This window comes from Alexandromys fortis, unplaced genomic scaffold (genome assembly GCF_014885135.2).
Source record: "Alexandromys fortis isolate MF-2015 unplaced genomic scaffold, M_Fortis_MF-2015_v1.1 scaffold_214, whole genome shotgun sequence".
Lineage (NCBI taxonomy): Eukaryota > Metazoa > Chordata > Mammalia > Rodentia > Cricetidae > Alexandromys > Alexandromys fortis.
In genome coordinates this window covers 1,459,010-1,476,067 of record NW_026068100.1, presented here as the reverse complement: position 1 = coordinate 1,476,067, position 17,058 = coordinate 1,459,010, and the positions used below count along the sequence as shown (strand labels likewise).

Below are 17,058 nucleotides of genomic sequence, written 5' to 3'. Positions count from 1 at the left end.
AGCCTCAACTCTTTTTGGAAGATTTATCAAATCTTGGAGTTGGTCTGGTACTAAACTCTTCAGTCTCTGGCATGGTATTCCTTCTCAGTAAAGCAAAGGAACCTGGTGGAAATAACAGTCCAGTTCCTAGAGAAGTGTAGTATGGAGGAAGATGGTGTTGAGTTCCTGGGAAGTCAGTCATTCTATAAGTAGCAAAGAAGTTTTGATCATAATCAACCCTTTGGACTTTTTGTGTTGTTCTGAGACTTAAGTTTCACTTGAGTGAATCTAACATCTCACACTAAAGAGAGTTTCAGTACACAGTGTTTTCACCACTGAGGCTCTGTGGCCATCGTCCAGTTGTTTTAGCATCTGCTGAGCATGTTACAGGACTTCTGGGGAATGATTTCCTGCACTCCACCTCCCAAACCCCAGGAGCTGATGCAGACTTGGGGTCTATCCCATGCAGTCCCTTTGGCTTATATTCCAACATGTAACTAGTGTTGTGTCTGAAGGGTGCATCCCTGAGGGGACCTGTCACTTCTCACAGGATTTATCACAGCCAGCCCCACGTCGTCTTTCCCAGGGGTGCTCCAACTACCTTCCTGATATGAGTTGCCATCTGTTCCTGATAACTCAGCCTCTGCACAGCATCTTGTTTTTCTACTTGCTCTGTTCCTCATCACAAATTAGGGTCAAAGCCGATGGGCTTATTAATATCACTCCTCTGAGCTGTTACAGAGGATAATGAAATTCTGTACCCTTGGAGAGAAACTGAAAAATCATTTCTCCACAACACCTATCCCTGCATCAGATGGAGAAAGTGCCCGGAGTTTCCAGTTTGTCTCAAAAGGTGCAGCATCCTCTGCTTGTGCCCAGTTGAAGGCCATCATCGCCAAACCAAAGTCAAGTCTCTTCTGAAGAAAATTGACAGAAGTGAAGCAGATGAGGGCTTGGAAGCACACCTGCCTCTAGTTCACTCTGTGTGTTCCCATAACACTGTTTTCTTTGTTCTTACAGAACTTCACCTTTAATGATGACTTCAGTCCAAGTAGTACCAGCTCGGCAGACCTGAGTGGCTTAGGAGCAGAACCCAAGACACCGGGGCTCTCCCAGTCCCTGGCACTGTCCTCAGATGAGGTACTGGAGAGGCACCATGGCAGAGCTGAGTTTTCATGTCACATTTCCTCCATTTCCCGCCGTGGGGAGATATTTGATGGTAGATTTAGCATAGAAATGATCAGCACTGAAGTTTTATGTTTAGCATAAGGTCCTCATGATTCCACCCGACTCTTCTTCAACATTAAAGAAAAGTTTAGTTTCTGAGCCCTTTGAAGCTTCCTAGCCCTCCCGTTATATATGTGAACATGTGGTAGGGAGTCTGGGCACTGAGAACAAGACTAGATAGCAGTTTACCTCTCCTCGAAGGCTGTTGATTATCCGTTCCCGCTTCCCTCATCCAGAGTTGCCCCTTCCCCCAGGCTCTTGACAGTCCTCTGAACGTGATAGGTCCAGTTGAATCATTGCAACCAACCGTTAGGCACAGTTCCGGAAAGAAAATAGAGTTAGACCCATCTCTCCAGATGCTACAGTGAGGATTAGCCTTGCTAAGAATTATCAGGAAATATATATGTAGAGAGCAGTAGAAAGCTATGCTGGGATTGCCTAGTTAAAAATTGGTGGGAGTCAGGGGTGAGGCAAAAAATAATGTAACTAAAATATGTTTCCTCTTATATATAAAACAGTTGGTCTTATTTCTTTATAACATGAGTTTTATGCAACAAGACTCCATTTTTTTCCTTTTAAACTTTTCTGATCATGTTTTTTTAGCGGGCTTGGTTTTGATGTGATAAAGAGGGCACTGTGGATGTTGTGTGTCCCATTTCTGTAACACTCTTCTTCTCGGTTCTTTTGTTGCTGCTCACCCAGAGCCTGGATATGATAGATGATGAGGTGAGCTATCTGCGGGGTGTGTGGTGCCTTGTCTGGTTTGAACTTGCTTTTTTTCTCCTTACAACACTACAAAAACACTGTGTGAGGACGGAAAGATCGCACTTCCTTACGTCTTAGTAAGAGTTGTTCCTGGATCCAGAGGCTGAGTCCCCCTCCAGGGCCCCTCATTTATCTCCCATAGCCATCAGCTGACAAGCTCCATTCTTTCCTGCATCCTCTGCCTCCCCCTCAGCTTCCACCCTCCTCTCTTCTCTACTCTTCGAGTAACTCTCCAAGGAAACTCCTATCTTTCCTCTGAGCCCTATCATGACTTCATCTCCTCTCAACTTAGTGGTTCTAGGCACTCTCCTGCCTCTGCACAAATAAAGGGGATAGTGGACAGAAGACAGAGCCTGAAATTTACAATGAGCCTCTTGTTAAACAACGCCACTTACTAATGCCTTGTCTAAGAATGATCATGGAAGCTCTCTGCCTTAGGTTTCTCCTGTCTTAAAATTAATTGTGGATGTTAGTGCCCTACCATCCTCACAGGTTTGCTTCTTGCTCAGATGAAGTGATGGTTGTGAAATCTCCCTAAGGAGGCTTGAGGACTTTAGGACTTTTTTCTATAAAGTGAAGGAGACAATATTTTTAACGTGTTTTTAATATAACTTTAGTGTCTTCTAACAGGATAAATTTAAAGTGTTGTATTGAATATAGAGATATATAAAATATTTATTTTCTACCTCTGATAATATCTCTAGACTTATGTATTATAAAATCATCAGAGTTAGTGTGCACTTTTTCAATTTTTAACTTTCTTCATTTGTAGTGGTGCTTTATTTGTGGAATATTATTAATTTTCCATCTACCAGATTGCTAGGTCATAGACAAGTTTTTCTTAACAAAAGTAGAACTATTATCATTTTATTGTTTATAAATAAATATGGCTCTTGTAGCTTGAGATAGCATACTATGAGCCATGGTGTTTTGGTCATTTAACAACACTGCATACATTCCTATCTCAGATCCTTGATGATGGACAGTCTCCCAAACACAGTCTGAGTCTGAATCGGGCCATTCATGAGTGGAGCGTGCAGCAGGTTTCTCACTGGTTAATGAGCCTAAACCTGGACCAGTACGTGTCTGAATTCAGTGCCCAGAACATCACTGGGGAGCAGCTCCTGCAGCTGGATGGCAATAAACTGAAGGTAAAGATTCTCTGTCTGTGCTAAGTTACCAGTTGTGTGTATGACTTGTAACACCTGACACTTTCATTAGCTAAGCGTCTTCTACATATCCATGTGGTAATTTTTGTTAGTACTGAGCAGAAAAGATACTGAATGGTTTCTCAGTAGGAAATGAAGCCTGAGGAAGTTCATCAGGGGTTCTGACTCAGGATAGGCTGCTGACCAAGAGGGTTAGGAACCCTTCCTTTGCTTCCCATGGCAACACAGGACCTGTGTATTAACACTACTCACTTCCCATCCTACTGTTAACGTTTAGTAATGGCCAGTGCGAATCTTTCTTTCTTCATTTCTTCTCACGCCCCCTCTCCTCCCTACTACTTGACAACTGAAATGATGGCCCCAACTTTCTCCCTCAAGTATATGCAAGCCGCCCCTCCCTGCCACCTCCATTGCACCTTCACTTCCACTCATCCAGCCCATCTCTCTTAAAGACTGAGGTGGCGCCCAACCCTATGGAGAAAGGGTAAGAGGAGGGTGCAGCCAGTTGCACACACCCCTCCCCACTGCTTCAGGCTCCTGCGAGGCTGATGAGTGTCTCTTGGCAGTCTTTGAAAAGGTTAGAGATCAATCAATAGCTCGTGAATATGAAGGCCTCATCGACAAGGCTGTCCCTGTTGGGGAGGCAGATGCATCCTGCTGTTGATGCTGAAGGTCATGGAACATTTCAAGTACACAGCCATCTTCCCTGATTCTCAATTCTAAACTCATCCGGCAACCTCATCGTTTTAATTGGGCTTCCTCTATAGGTCTGCCTTTGGGAAGAGAGATGGGCATGCTGGTCTCAAAGACATTTTTGGTTCTGGTTGTAAATAACTACATTGGCAATAGAGAGGCCATTTCGCTTCCTCCTGCTCTTCTTGGAGCCTTCTGTAACAGCAGGTGCTCTCCGCTTCCCTTGGAAGATATTGATGACTTTAGCGGAAGGTTGAAGCGGGATCGTGCCCTTTTCATTTATTCACTCATTAGTCACCAATTTGGAAAACATTTTATTAATGACTTCTGGAGTGTATTTTGCAAAGAACTTCAAAGAACAAAGCCCAGATCCTCCTCGCATAGAGAATTTGGCAATTGTAGTCTGCCTTTCCTCAGCTCTCACCTCCTCCTCCTATGTTTAACTAAGGTCATGAGATTAAGCATAGTATGATGTTTTCTTCATCATAAGCAAAGAGGTCAGCAGTTTTTCAGATTCAGTTTGTACGTGTGCTTCCTTTGTAGGCTCTTGGGATGACGTCATCCCAGGACCGGGCACTGGTTAAAAAAAAACTGAAGGAAATGAAGATGTCTCTAGAGAAGGCTCGGAAGGCCCACGAGAAAATGGAAAAACAGAGAGAAAAACTGAGGAGAAGGGAACAAGAACAAATGCAGAGGAAGTCCAAAAAATCAGAAAAGATGACGTCCACGACAGAGCGCAACACTGAGCAGTAATCCCGTGGGGAAGTCTGAGGGAAGTCCTGCCCCTTCCTGTCCCCCTTCTCCTGCAGAGGATGAAGAAGAAACTGATGGGCATAATGCCATTGTAGGCAGTTTAAAGAACTGTGTGTTGGATTCACTCCTAACTCTAACATAATAACCCCAAACCACCTTTGGTTTATTAATTTATTGATTAATTACAAACCAGAAATATCATTTTTCTCTTCTACTTACCAACATCCTGTGCTGTGCTGAGTGTATCGTGCCGTCGAGAGCCAGCCTGACCCAGCCAGTGAGAGCAGGATTCGCTCTGGCGTTGTGAGTGGACTACCCAGAGTTTGCAGGGAGAGCCCTTAAAACTGAGATAGTAGCTGTGGTTGTTTGTGTGCAGAGGACGCCTGCCTTGAGACGAGGGAGCTGCTGTCTCCTGGGTTGCAGATCCTAATACAGTGTGTAAACGAGGCTCCCTTCAATTCCGATGTTAGAAGTCAGTCCCGTTGTGGGAATGTGGGTTCCCAGCTCATAATTACCAGATGAGAGAAAGATCGTGTTGTTCCATTTGCTGGAATCAGAGAGAGAAAATAGTTATTTGTTAACTCTAGAAGAAATGAAAAAGGCTTAAGAACCCAGATGTGGGTGTCCTAAGGGGCTTGCGGGGGGGGGGGGCAGCATTTTCCTTCATGTATCGCCCAACAAAGAACAGAATATCAGAGCCTGGTGCAGCCATGGGTGTTGAGACCCGCTGGTGTATTGGCCAGCCCAGCTAGCTCAGGGTACGGTGGCCCTGACAAACAATACAGCCCCTCCCTCCCGACAGACTGGACAGGAAATTGATTTTAAGGAAAGAATGTTTTCAGGTTTCCTCTCCTCAGACACATTCTGGCCGTCTTCAGGCTGCCTCTGACACAGTTCAGGGACTTGTCACATCTTTTCTACTCAGAATGTCCCAAGTGGGCTCAGTTAGTGTTTGAACAAATGCACTTTTAAGAACTTAAAACTAGAAATACTGGTTGGAGATTGAGATTTGAGTAATAGTCAACAGGACCTTTTTTTTTTTTTTTTTTTTTTTTTTTTTGAGCACACAACTTTCTTTCCTGTGAAGGACAGCTATCGGTTACATTTCAGAGACATTTGGAATGACTTTTCTAAGCAATTCTCTTCCACATTCCAGAGCTTCCCAGACGTGTGTAAGGCATGGGGTGGACGTTAGCAGTGTAAGATTTTATCCTTAAGTCCAGTATTAAGGATTCCAGTATTTTAACAACCCAAGCTAACTCAGGAGAGTTGGGCAGGAAGAGGAGAAAACAAACTGGTCTTGAGACATTTCAAACTGTGAGGGTTTTATTTGTTTGCTTGCCTTTAGTTTTGCTTTTTTGCTTCTGTATCTAACTCTCACTGCTGCATTGACTCTACAAAGCTGACGTTACCTACTTTTCGGTGAAGAAATTTCAAATAAGGCTGGAGGCTAGATGAATTCTTGGCACCTGTTTTACTTCCTTCTCTCCCCCAGGCCCTTCTGCCCACAGCCCTGTGCATGTCTCCTCTGGATGCGCAGAGTCTGCATCAGGCTGCAGGTGTCTGTGAGGCTGGGGCTCTGCTGCCTCTGTGACCTCACTTTGAACTGTAACATTGTGACTTTTTCTTTTTATTGTTATTTTTGAAGCATATAAATTCTGAAATTATCTGAACTAGAAACTTAATCCTGTTCTTTCTCCCAGGGCCTGCTCCTTTTTCTGGCCCACAGCATTCTTGTTAGGTTTTGGTCTTTCCGAAACAGACATACCAGTTCTAAACATGATATGGAAGTAGCTGAGTGTTCGGAGTCGCCAGACCTGCTTCATGGTTCTTGTTTGGGGTCAAGTACTGGGTGCCTGTTTATGTCTTGGGATGTCTGATGCTTGGCCACTCATTATGGTGAGAAACCAAGAGACACATTACTGAACTACAAATTCAGCAAACATTTCCTAAGACTAGAAGACTAGCAAAAGTCAGGCAATACTAATGCTTGCTATTGTAAATTTTACCTGGTTTTCTTTTCTTTTGAGGAAAAACAAACCTGGATTGCACTGGAAGCTTCTTTGTGTTCATTTATAAGAGCGAAAACAGAAGGACGGTCATTTTGAGTCGTGTTTACACTTTGATGATTTGAAATTGAAAATGTATATATTTGAAGTGTCTATAGTCTGTCTCTGCCTGTACCTTATGATCTGTTATATTGCATTTCTTAAATACAGCATTCTTACTGCAACTTTATGAACACTTCAGCGCTTGGATCAGCATTTATATCATAGTTAGAAATCAAATTTATTCTCATTACATCATTTAGTTTAGATTTCGACCATTTTGATTTTTAAGTTAAATTATCACAATCTTAGACCAAAAAGAGTTCCTTTAACATTGCTACTAAAAACTAGTGAAACTGTAAAAGGCTCTTGATTCCTCTGTTGCTCAGCAAAGGATGGGCATATGTGTGTGACAGCAAAGAGAAGGCCCTCAGATCTTGTGAGCAATTATTTTCCCGTCTAGTTTTATTATTGACTGTGGTGCATGATAATAATTGATTTTCCGCTGTCTTGCACAATTCCTTCTTTAATACCGCAGTTTTCCGGGTTTATTCAATTAATTTAACAGAGAATTGTCGCTTTGTGGACATTAAAGATTTTGGAAGGTTTTTAAATGATCAACAAATGAACAAAAAGGGAATGTCTGCTGACCATGAACTATATTCCAATGAAGTACTCAACAGTCACCAGAAGAGTTTTGGGGTACAGGTGATGTTTGGGCATGGGATACATGGCGAGGCCCTGCCGTGGGTAGAATAGGCACATGCTCTGGGTCAGGATTCCAGTAAAGAACACCGTAGCGTGTTGCTGCTCTAAGACCAACTCCTTTTCAGTGGTGCGCATGCGTGTAATCATCTCCTTCCTCCCCCCCCAAAGTCAGGGGAGTTCTGTTAAGAGTGGGAGCCATGCTTTATCCATTGTAGGGCTCCGCCTTCACCACCAGGACCGCAAAGCTCTTCTCGGGATCTGTCGCCCTTGAGCTGGCGTTCACACGGACTTCCCACTTGCCACCTAGTGTAGACTTTCAAAACACCACAGCAGTTTGACTCCAGTATGACAAGTAATGCCAAGCCCAGCTTCCAACAGGCACCAAGCGGGCATACCTACCTTGTGTTCCTTTGTTTTAGGAAATGAAGTGGCAGAGAAGTGGGGACTCCTGCCGCTATCCATGCCAGAGGGTATGTACCCGAGAATCGTGAACACCTCAGGCCTAAGCTGCAAGAATGCCCACAGCTCGGAGTTAGCTCGAGTCTCTATGGGCTCTACTGAAGATAAAAAATTCTCGACTAGGATCTTAGTCCAATAGGATTAACTTGTGCCTGAAAAGTATATAAGAAGTAGACAAATGCATTTATACAGCTGTTCTAAGTCGTTTATAAACTTGAAAGGTGAGAGAAATTTGAGGAGGGCCATCAACATTTAGCAAGGATGTTTAAGATGATTCTGGAAGACGGGAGGACAGATGACTCGAAAAGAAACTTCTATCCATTGGATGCACATTTTCCCTCTTGTGTTTCAGAATTAACACGGAGCTGGTGATAAGGAAGATCTCACTCTGGGGGCCAGGCATGTCACAGGCTTCCACACTAAGACTACCTGAATGAAAAGTAGTTAAGGAACGGCAGAACTGACTTTCGTGTGTTTTCTTACTTATGAGTCAGGGTTACCTGTGTCCAGTTCTAAAGGTGAGCTTGTGCAGGTGAAGCCCAGGAATAAAGCATCCATGCTTTCTTCCAAAGTCGTCCTCGTTGTGATAGGACAGAGAAGGGGACAGACTCAATAGAAAACAGCATTGCAGGAAATCTGTTTCATTGATTCGGCCCTGGACGTGGGACCAAGTGTACCAGCTGACTTTGTTTGCATTTGTCTGGAATATTTAAAGTTCCATGAACTTTAGTTTTAAGCCACAATGTCAGGGGAGGGGAGCGGGGATAACACCAGAGAAAACTCATTTTCATGACTTGAAAAAGTTATGCTGAGCAGCTAGAGGAAAAGGGAAAAGCCTACACAGTTAACTGCCCCGCTAAGTGATGCCAGTTCCATCATGGGAGGCCTAGGGTCTTCTCACCTGTTTGTGCAAGGCTGTCTGTGTGGGATTGTCGGCGAATGTTACTGAAGACTCAAACTTGTGAGCACCTGGACCTGTTTCTGTATCCTCAGAGTAGGGAGCAAGAGAGACTCCATGCTTCCTAGCCCTGACCCCATCAACCCCAGACCATTAGGGATCCGGCATCGTGCAAGACATAAGGAATAAGAGAGCAAGCCACAAATTCTCAGCTGTGTGCATGGCACTTGTGTAGGTGTCAGAACTGTGTGTGACTATGTCCCCACTCTTACACACACATATATACCATAAGCACGTGGCATAGAAATATACTATCCATGGACTACAGTGGTGATAGTTAGGACCCTGGGCTGCAGTCATAGCCTTATCTCCACTTTTTGTGTTGTGTAAACATTGAATGGCTCGTAGCTTTTAAGAAGTTTTTTATTTTAATGTAAGTATCCTACTAAATGCACTTACGCTTCTAAATGTTTATATATTTTGGTAAAACTGATTTATTAGATCTTTGGTATCATATTTTAGTAAGATGAATTTTCCTCAAAGGTTTGGCTAATGCTTTGATGTCCGGATTGCACTTTTTTTAGAGTTAGGAATCAGAAGATATGCAGCTCTGGGCATCTCCCACTGCAGACCGCAGCTTCCTTGCTAGAAATTGCACTCTGTGTTCCTGTGTGTCAGCTCTCTCTCCTTTATGGTGAGGTCTGCAGTAGCCTTGATGCTTCTGTCACTAACTACTGGCTCTCTGGTGACAAGTACTTCTGTCATGTGACCACTATTTACTTCCTATGCCATCAGCCTGCAATGGCATTTTGGTTGCCATCAAAAATAGCACAATGGGTTATGAGTATATGTCTTTGGAAGGCGTGTACATCCATTACCTTCAGCTGTTTGATGCACACATAAATTTCTTGCTAAGGATTTAAGTATTCATTCATGAAATAATAATTAGCCAAAAATACCTTAAATTACCTTTACAAAAAAATCAGCTAGATAACACCGCCCAAGTGATTGTCATGCTAAATAACACCTCCCAGCAACATTAGGTTCAAACAGCGATTAATAAAATCTCTAAGTGTGTGTACTATACCCTCCCCAGTATTATTTAATGTCATAACTACTGCTTCTGCATTTTTTCAATGATGTTTTGATGAAGCCACTTGTACATCTACTACATATCACGGACAAGACTAGGCAGCTGGAAACCAGGAGCATAAAATTGGTGTCACGTAAGATGCTATTTGTTTTGATCTTTCGCTATATATTGCTAAAGGGAAAGAAGTGGTTTGCAAACCATTTGAGTCTGGTGAGTATGGGTAGCATATTACCTGAAATGTTAATTTGTATGTTCTGCGGTCTGATTGTTTGCATGGAAGAGACAATAGTGCCACATCTGAGCTATTCTCTGGTGCTTGGTTAGTGTCTGCTGTTTCAAATGCCATTCCTTACTCTTTGTTTTCAGAGGCATTCAAAGCAAACTCTATATAAGTGGCTCATTGTTTTCTGACCATCTGAAAAATACCTGTGATTAAATTTAATTTGTTGGTGTAAATATATTTCTTGCCAATGAGTATTACTGTTATTAGATAATGAATGCAATAAAAGGAAATACAGTCATCTGCCAGAGTATATATTTCTTTGTTTTATTTTTCCTCTTCCATTTTCACCTTCAACTGAAACAAGCCCTGACTGGGCAATCCTGCATCAACCATCAAAACATATCTATCCATCAAGAGCAAAGTGCACATTTTTCATGGAAATGAATCTAAAAATAAGTTTTAACTCTGGCAAAGTGTAAATTGGCAGCTAGAATTACACTTGAAAGCACAATTATGGAGCTGGGCATAAAGTTAAAGAGCAGGGCCTCCAGCTGGAGCGCCTTGTCCACCTCTCCTGTCCTTTGTCACTGCTTCGCCATCAAGTTTCCAGTGCTCCTCGGCCAGAGAAAGGCGGGCGGCACATCCATTGGGCAGTCAGTCTCACATAACAGGGGCACCAGGTTGTTTTAGCCTTTTCATTCTAAGCTCTCCAAGTCCAAGGAAGCTTGAATAAAACAAATGAAGGCTATTTGTTGCGTTCTGTCTTGACCTCACAGAATAAGTGAAGTGAACCTGTTTTCCCCTTTATGGAATGTGTGCTAACGATCCCTCACCAGAGTTTGCCCTCTCCGGACAGCCTTAGATGCACCCACTCCTCACTAGAGTCTGCCCTCTCCAGACAGCCTTAGATGCACCCACCCCTCACCAGAGTCTGCCCTCTCCAGACAGCCTTAGATGCACCCACCCCTCACCAGAGTCTGCCCTCTCTGGACAGCCTTAGATGCACCCACCCCTCACCAGAGTCTGCCCTCTCTGGACAGCCTTAGATGCATGCCAGTTCATTTTGTTTGCCTTCTCTTTTTCTGAAGAATCAGCTTGAGTCACCAATAAACAGAAAGAGGGTATGGTCATTTCACTGATGGTATGGTGATGGCTAGCTAGTCAAGACATTAAAAAAAAAATCACATGAGGTTTGCTTTCTTAAGCACCACGTTCATGGATGGTCATAACCAGTGTTCCAGAGAGTCAGACCTCCTGGGCTGGGAAACTGCCGTCGCTGACTAACTGAACACTAGGATACCTGGTTTTCTGCACTAAACTGACTAAAATCACTTAAATCCCATTGTGATAAAGTGGTTCTTTTATGAAAATAAGTTTTATATGTTTTTATTTTGGTTTTCGTGAGATGAGATTTTACTTCATGATCCCACTGCCACAGTATTCTAAGTCTAAAATTATAGATATATCATGATGCATAAACTGTTTTGTTTTACACTTCCAATGTGTTGTCATAAATGACAATTTTACAGTTTCTCATCAACCCCCCACAAACACCTCAAAAAAAAAAAAAAACAGATAAACGCCATGGCTGTTGTCTATAAAGCGGCTGCTTTAATGTTCCCGAGAAGTCATTCAGCCGGAGGGTCTGTCTTTAAACAGGCAAACAGTGATGTGTCACTATCTCTTGTTCCAGAGCCAAGATAAGAAAAGTGAAATTTTCCTCTCAGAAAATTGCCAAAGGTTGTTGATCTTTCTGTTTTCAGTCTCCACAGCAAGTTAGAGTAGGTAAAGCCGAACAAAACAAAACCCATCCCTGGCACCATTTGAACAGCATGGACCTGAGGGCACTCAGCACCACGTGGAATGGGTTATAGACTACTGAATCTAGTCGTGACAAAAGAAGCAAAGCCTCCATTCTCTGGGACTTTATAAGCAGAATGTATAGTGTGTCCAGAGAGCCGAAATCATGTTTGAGTGTGAGAACCTTCCCAAAGATCTTAGGAGTCTCCTATTTGACATAACTATGGGAAAATTGAAAAGCCCAATGCAAAGGCAGAGGAGCTAACTGCAGTTTCTATTTCTGGAGGAAGTTATAGAGAAAAGGAGAAACCAGCAGTCTGGCAGCATTGGCTTCATGAGGTGTTGAGAGTTGTCTTCATGGTGACACTTTGGTGACCCTAGAGTCCCTAAGTGACCTAAGAGTGCCCAGAGTTGGCCGTACTCTCTTGTTTTCTCAACAACAGTGAGGCAGAAGTCCACTCATCTGCTTTAAGGGATCTTGAATATTACCAGGAAAATGTGTTTTGAGTTACATACAAGATGTTGCTGATTTTCCCGATGCCTTGACAGATAGCCTAGTATAACTAAGAGCAGATAAAACTTATTTTGGCTCATTTTGGAGGGCCCAGTCCACATCTGACTCCACTCTTTCTTGGCCTACAATAAGACGGCAACTCAGACCAGGAACCTGGTGAGAGCCCACCTTAAAGCTGACAGGAAGCCGAGAGGAGCAGAGAATCAGCCACATATAATCTGTGAGCACATTCCTCCCTGATACATATTTCCGTCAGTGGAGTTCCACCTCCTAAAGTTCCCAACCCCTCCAAAAATACCACCCCCCAGCTAAGGACCAAAGATACAGCATACAAACCTGTCGGAACATTTCGAACATAGCACAAATTATGTAGACTTGACAAATTTAGTCATTTTGGTGGAAGAGTTTCTGTTAGTAACTGAGATCTTCCAAGTAGTCCAAGACAAACTAAAGAAATCCTTGCTTTTCACATCTGTCGCCAGTAAACACTCTCACGCCTTCTTATGTCTAAGTTTAATGTCAACATTCAGTAGGCAGCAGAGATCACTGTGATAGGCACCTTTGACATGGGAAAGGATGGAAATGGTGGGCTTATTTTCCATGGCATGGGCTTATATTTTCCATGGCATGGCTGCAGCCAGCTTGTCACAGATCACAGTAAAGAGCTCTGTGGAACACGGTGCCAACCAGCAGTTTGCCTTTGTACACAGAGGCAACCGTAGTACCTTGCAACACTGTGCCGTTTTCTGCATAAACCACAGTTACTTTGGGCTCTTCGGATAAAATGTTCTGAATCCGAAGCACCTATCAAATAAAGAACATGAGGTTAATATTTTTGCTGTCATTTAAATCAACTTTAAACTTGAAGCTCGTTCTTCCTTAGCCACGTTATCTCACACGATGACACCGGCTGTACTCTCTTCTAGAATGATTTGAAGGCAACTGTTTCCTCGTATGTGATGGTCAGGTTCTGGTCACGTGACCTTTACCAGCATTAATGAACATATGAACACACATGGGTAAGGTCGGGCATATAAATGGACAATGTAGCCTGAAAGTAGACATTAAAGCATAGTAGGGGACACAGTAAATATGGGGGAGGCGTACGCAGTAGTTATGTAGTTGTCTGACTGGCATTTAGGTCTGTTCTATATATTTTCAATTAATTAGAAGCATGGATGCTTACACTGAAATGGGTGCAGCGGGGGGGGGGGGTGTAACGATTTGATTGGTCTGTTGGCTGACTGCCTGTGACTCTTTGTACACGCACCCTCCTGTCTGGTCTCAAGCTAGAGTTACAGGCGCATAAGCACCGCTATGCCTTCAAATATCCAGGTTTACAATGCAAACAAAGAAAATCGGAAGCGTGACACAAGAAGCCACCTCTCTGTAGCATATTTATCCACTTGAGCAGAAGTAGAAAAGATTTTTTAGTTAATTTCCTTCACTTAACTGAGAAACTTAACTACATCATTATTGACCGTGTATTTCAATCCATGTTAAATTCACCATATGGCAAAGCTAGTGTTTGGTTCTTTGGGGTAATAAAATAATTTTTATATAGCAAAACCTAATATGAAGAGTATCATCTTATTGAGGCAGTGGACATGGGTCAAGTCTCGAATCTTTTATTTCCCATTTGTGCCCTTCACTGCAGACTTGGATGGGTGAGACCGAATTACTCCTAAATTCTCTTTTGACAATGATGAAATATTGTGACTTGAAGTAAAAGAAACGTATATCACAGAACATCCACTGTGGCAGGTCAGGGAAGCCAACGCCTGGGCATGAAATGATCAGTGGGAAACTCCAAATGACTTCTATAGCTAACAAATAAATTCTTACAAAATTGCTGAATTATTAACACATTACTTTAAAAAATAGTTAAGGGTTCACCTCAGTTTGCTAAAGCTCTCATTCCCAAGAACTCGGTCTATGGGAGCAATGCATTAGTTAGTGCGTTCCAAGTCCCGCATTCTGGTTCCCTGACCAAATCCATCATCAGAAAGGAAGCAGTTTTTTTTTTCTTTCAGAAAAACAAATCAAATCATTGGTAGAGCAAAGACCCAATTTCACCAAATGAGCTAATAAGCAAGAACAACTAAAACTGAACATTCTGCTCAGCTTATATACTGAACACCCTGCAGCTTACAGTTCTTCAGCCTATTAAAATGCAGTTGATCAAGCCTGAAAGCAAAAGACTAACGAAAGATTGACAACAAGCGCAATCATAAGAGGTCAGGAACCATTCATATTAGACTTCTTTCAATACAAATATATAGGGAGAGGTTATTTAGTGTGTGTGTGTGTGTTACACACACATGTGTGTCAAGTGTAAACATTCCCTATCCCATAAACAAATCAGTATAGCTAATTATATAGCATTTGCTGTGTGTTAGGTATTTTAGGTGATATGGAGAGGTTTAAATATGTAGGACAAACTGGGCAGTGGTAGCGCACACCTTTAATCTCAGCACTCAGGGAGGCAGAGGCAGGTGGATCTCTGTCAGTTTGAGGCCAGCCTGGTCTATAGAGTGAGTTACAGAACAGCCAGAGCTACACAGAGAAACCCTGTTTGAAAAAAGAAAAGAAAAGAAAAGAAAAGAAAAGAAAAGAAAAGAAAAGAAAAGAAAAAAGTAAAGAGGGGACAATGATGTGTCTGCGGTAAGAGTACGTGCCATGCAAGCGTGATTGCCTGGGTTCAGATCCCTAGGACCAGAAAAAGAGCTGGGAATCCCAGTGTTGGAGGGGTGGAGACAAGAGGATCCCTGGCTTCCAGATTCAGTGAGAAACCCTTTCTCAAAAAGTAAGGTGAGGAAGTAGTTAAGAAGATAGCCAACACTGTCTTCTGGCTTCCTCAGATATGTACACATATATACAGGTACACAGCCTCACACAAATACATGAAAGTAACATATACAGGAGGATGGGGTATGCAAGGGGCTTGAGCATCTATGGGTTTTGTGTGCACAGGCGTCACAGAAGGAGGCCATCAGAGACGTGGAGAGGGGCTATAGTGATACCCTGCATGAGTTACTGAGCCAGGTAAGGGGAAGTCCTGCGGTGAAGTGGATGACAAACGGATACGGCCCAGCAGTATGACACCACTGTAGTTTTTTTTTCTTTCTTTCTTTCTTTATTTATTAAATATTTCAGTCTCTTCCCCACCTCCGCCTCCCCTTTCCCTCCCCCCCCCCCCCTCCATTCCCCCCCCCCCGTCAGCCCAAAGAGCAATCAGGGCTCTCCGTCCCGTGGGAAGTCCGAGGAAAACCCTCCTCCGTCCAGGTCTCGTAAGGTGAGCATCCAAACTGCCTAGGCTCCCACAAAGCCACTACATGCAGTAGGATCAAAGACCCATTGCCATTGTTCTTGATGTCTCAGTAGTCCTCATTGTCCGCTATGTTCAGTGAGACCGGTTTTAACCCAGGCTTTTTCAGACCCAGGTCAGCTGGCCTTGGTGAGTTCCCGATAGAGCATCTCCATTGTCTCAGTGTGTGGGTGCACCCCTCGCGGTCCTGAGTTCCTTGCTTGTGCTCTCTCTCCTTCTGCTCCTGATTTGGACCTTGAGATTTCAGACTGCTGCGTGGGTCTCTGTCTCTGTCTCCTTTCATCGCCTGATGAAGGTTAATATTCAGGAGGATGCCTATATGTTTTTCTTTGGGTTCTCCTTCTTATTAGCTTCTCTAAGAACCCGAATTGTAGGCTCAATGTCCTTTATTTATGGCTAGAAACTGTAGTTTTTAAGCTAGCATGAATTCCCAAGTTGAAGGAACTCACTACTGAGATAAGGATGTAGGCCCCTGTAGCAGAAATTCTAACTGCTCTTAACAATAAAACTCAGAGTCAGGCCCTGCGGTGGTGGTGCAGGCCTTTAATCCCAGCACCCGGGAGTCAGAGGCAGGCAGATCTCTGGGAGTTAGAGGCCAGCCTGGTCTACAAGAGCAAGTTCTGGGACAGGCACCAAAGCTAAAGAGAAACCCTGTCTCGAAAGACCAAAACCAAAAACCAAAAACAAACAAACAAACAAACCCAGAGTCAGATATAAGGGTAAAGCCACAGCCTCCTCTTACTTCGCCAACCTCTCAGTCAAAACAGGGTCAAACTCCTGTCTCTACCCTGCCTCAGTCGCTTCCTCTCTCTGCCCAGACACATCATTTCCCGTTTCCTCCTCCCAGATGCTGGAATTAAAGGTGTGTGCCACTACTGAGTGGCCTTTGTGGTTAACTAGTGCCTAGTTCCACACTCTGACCTCCGTGTACACAGGCATTCTTTGGTAGAGCACAAACAAAATATCACCACAAGCACCCCCCCAGTGCTGGGTGTCCTCAACACAGCTCTTCAGGCCCACATTCCCTAGGCCTGCACCAAGGCCTGTGTGCAGGGGCCTCTCCAGCTTGACTTCTTGCATGCTTGGAAGGTCTTTTCCTTTGAAAGATTTCTGGCTGGCTAAATCTTCAACAAGGTGTCCACCTTTCTCCAAACAGCACTCTGTTTGTGTATGTGTGTTCATTTTATTTTGTTTATTTTTATTTTTTCCAGTGCTTGCGGTCAATCCCAGTGCTTCACACATGTTAGATAAGTGTTTGCCACTGACCTATCCTCCCAACAATATCCATTCGCTTCGGGCTTTGGTAGCCATTTCCTGCAAACACACACACACAGAGAGAGAGAGAGAGAGAGAGAGAGAGAGAGAGAGAGAGAGAGAGAGAGAGAGAGAGAGAGAGAGAGA

At 43.4% G+C, this 17,058-nt stretch overlaps 2 protein-coding genes across 13 annotated transcripts in view; one reads left to right on the top strand and one right to left on the bottom strand.

Annotated features, from left to right (window-relative positions):
- The window catches only part of Ppp1r9a (protein phosphatase 1 regulatory subunit 9A), a 308,576-nt gene extending 295,616 nt beyond the window's left edge, over positions 1–12,960 (top strand). For 7 of the 12 annotated variants that reach the window (XM_050123822.1, XM_050123831.1, XM_050123825.1 and 4 more), the window contains 4 exons: positions 1,000–1,119; positions 1,909–1,932; positions 2,940–3,122; positions 4,377–12,960. In XM_050123822.1, coding sequence (XP_049979779.1) covers positions 1,000–1,119; positions 1,909–1,932; positions 2,940–3,122; positions 4,377–4,586 — 537 coding nt within the window. In that variant the 3' untranslated portion in view covers positions 4,587–12,960. Of the gene's footprint in view, positions 1–999; positions 1,120–1,908; positions 1,933–2,939; positions 3,123–4,376 lie in introns of those variants that run through there. The other 5 variants (XM_050123832.1, XM_050123828.1, XM_050123830.1 and 2 more) reach the window with 2 other exon arrangements.
- The window catches only part of Pon1 (paraoxonase 1), a 25,678-nt gene continuing 21,447 nt past the window's right edge, over positions 12,828–17,058 (bottom strand). Inside the window, exon 9 of the mRNA XM_050123847.1 lies at positions 12,828–13,133. Within this exon, the coding sequence (XP_049979804.1) occupies positions 12,975–13,133 (159 nt within the window). The 3' untranslated portion in view covers positions 12,828–12,974. The remainder of the gene's footprint in view (positions 13,134–17,058) is intronic.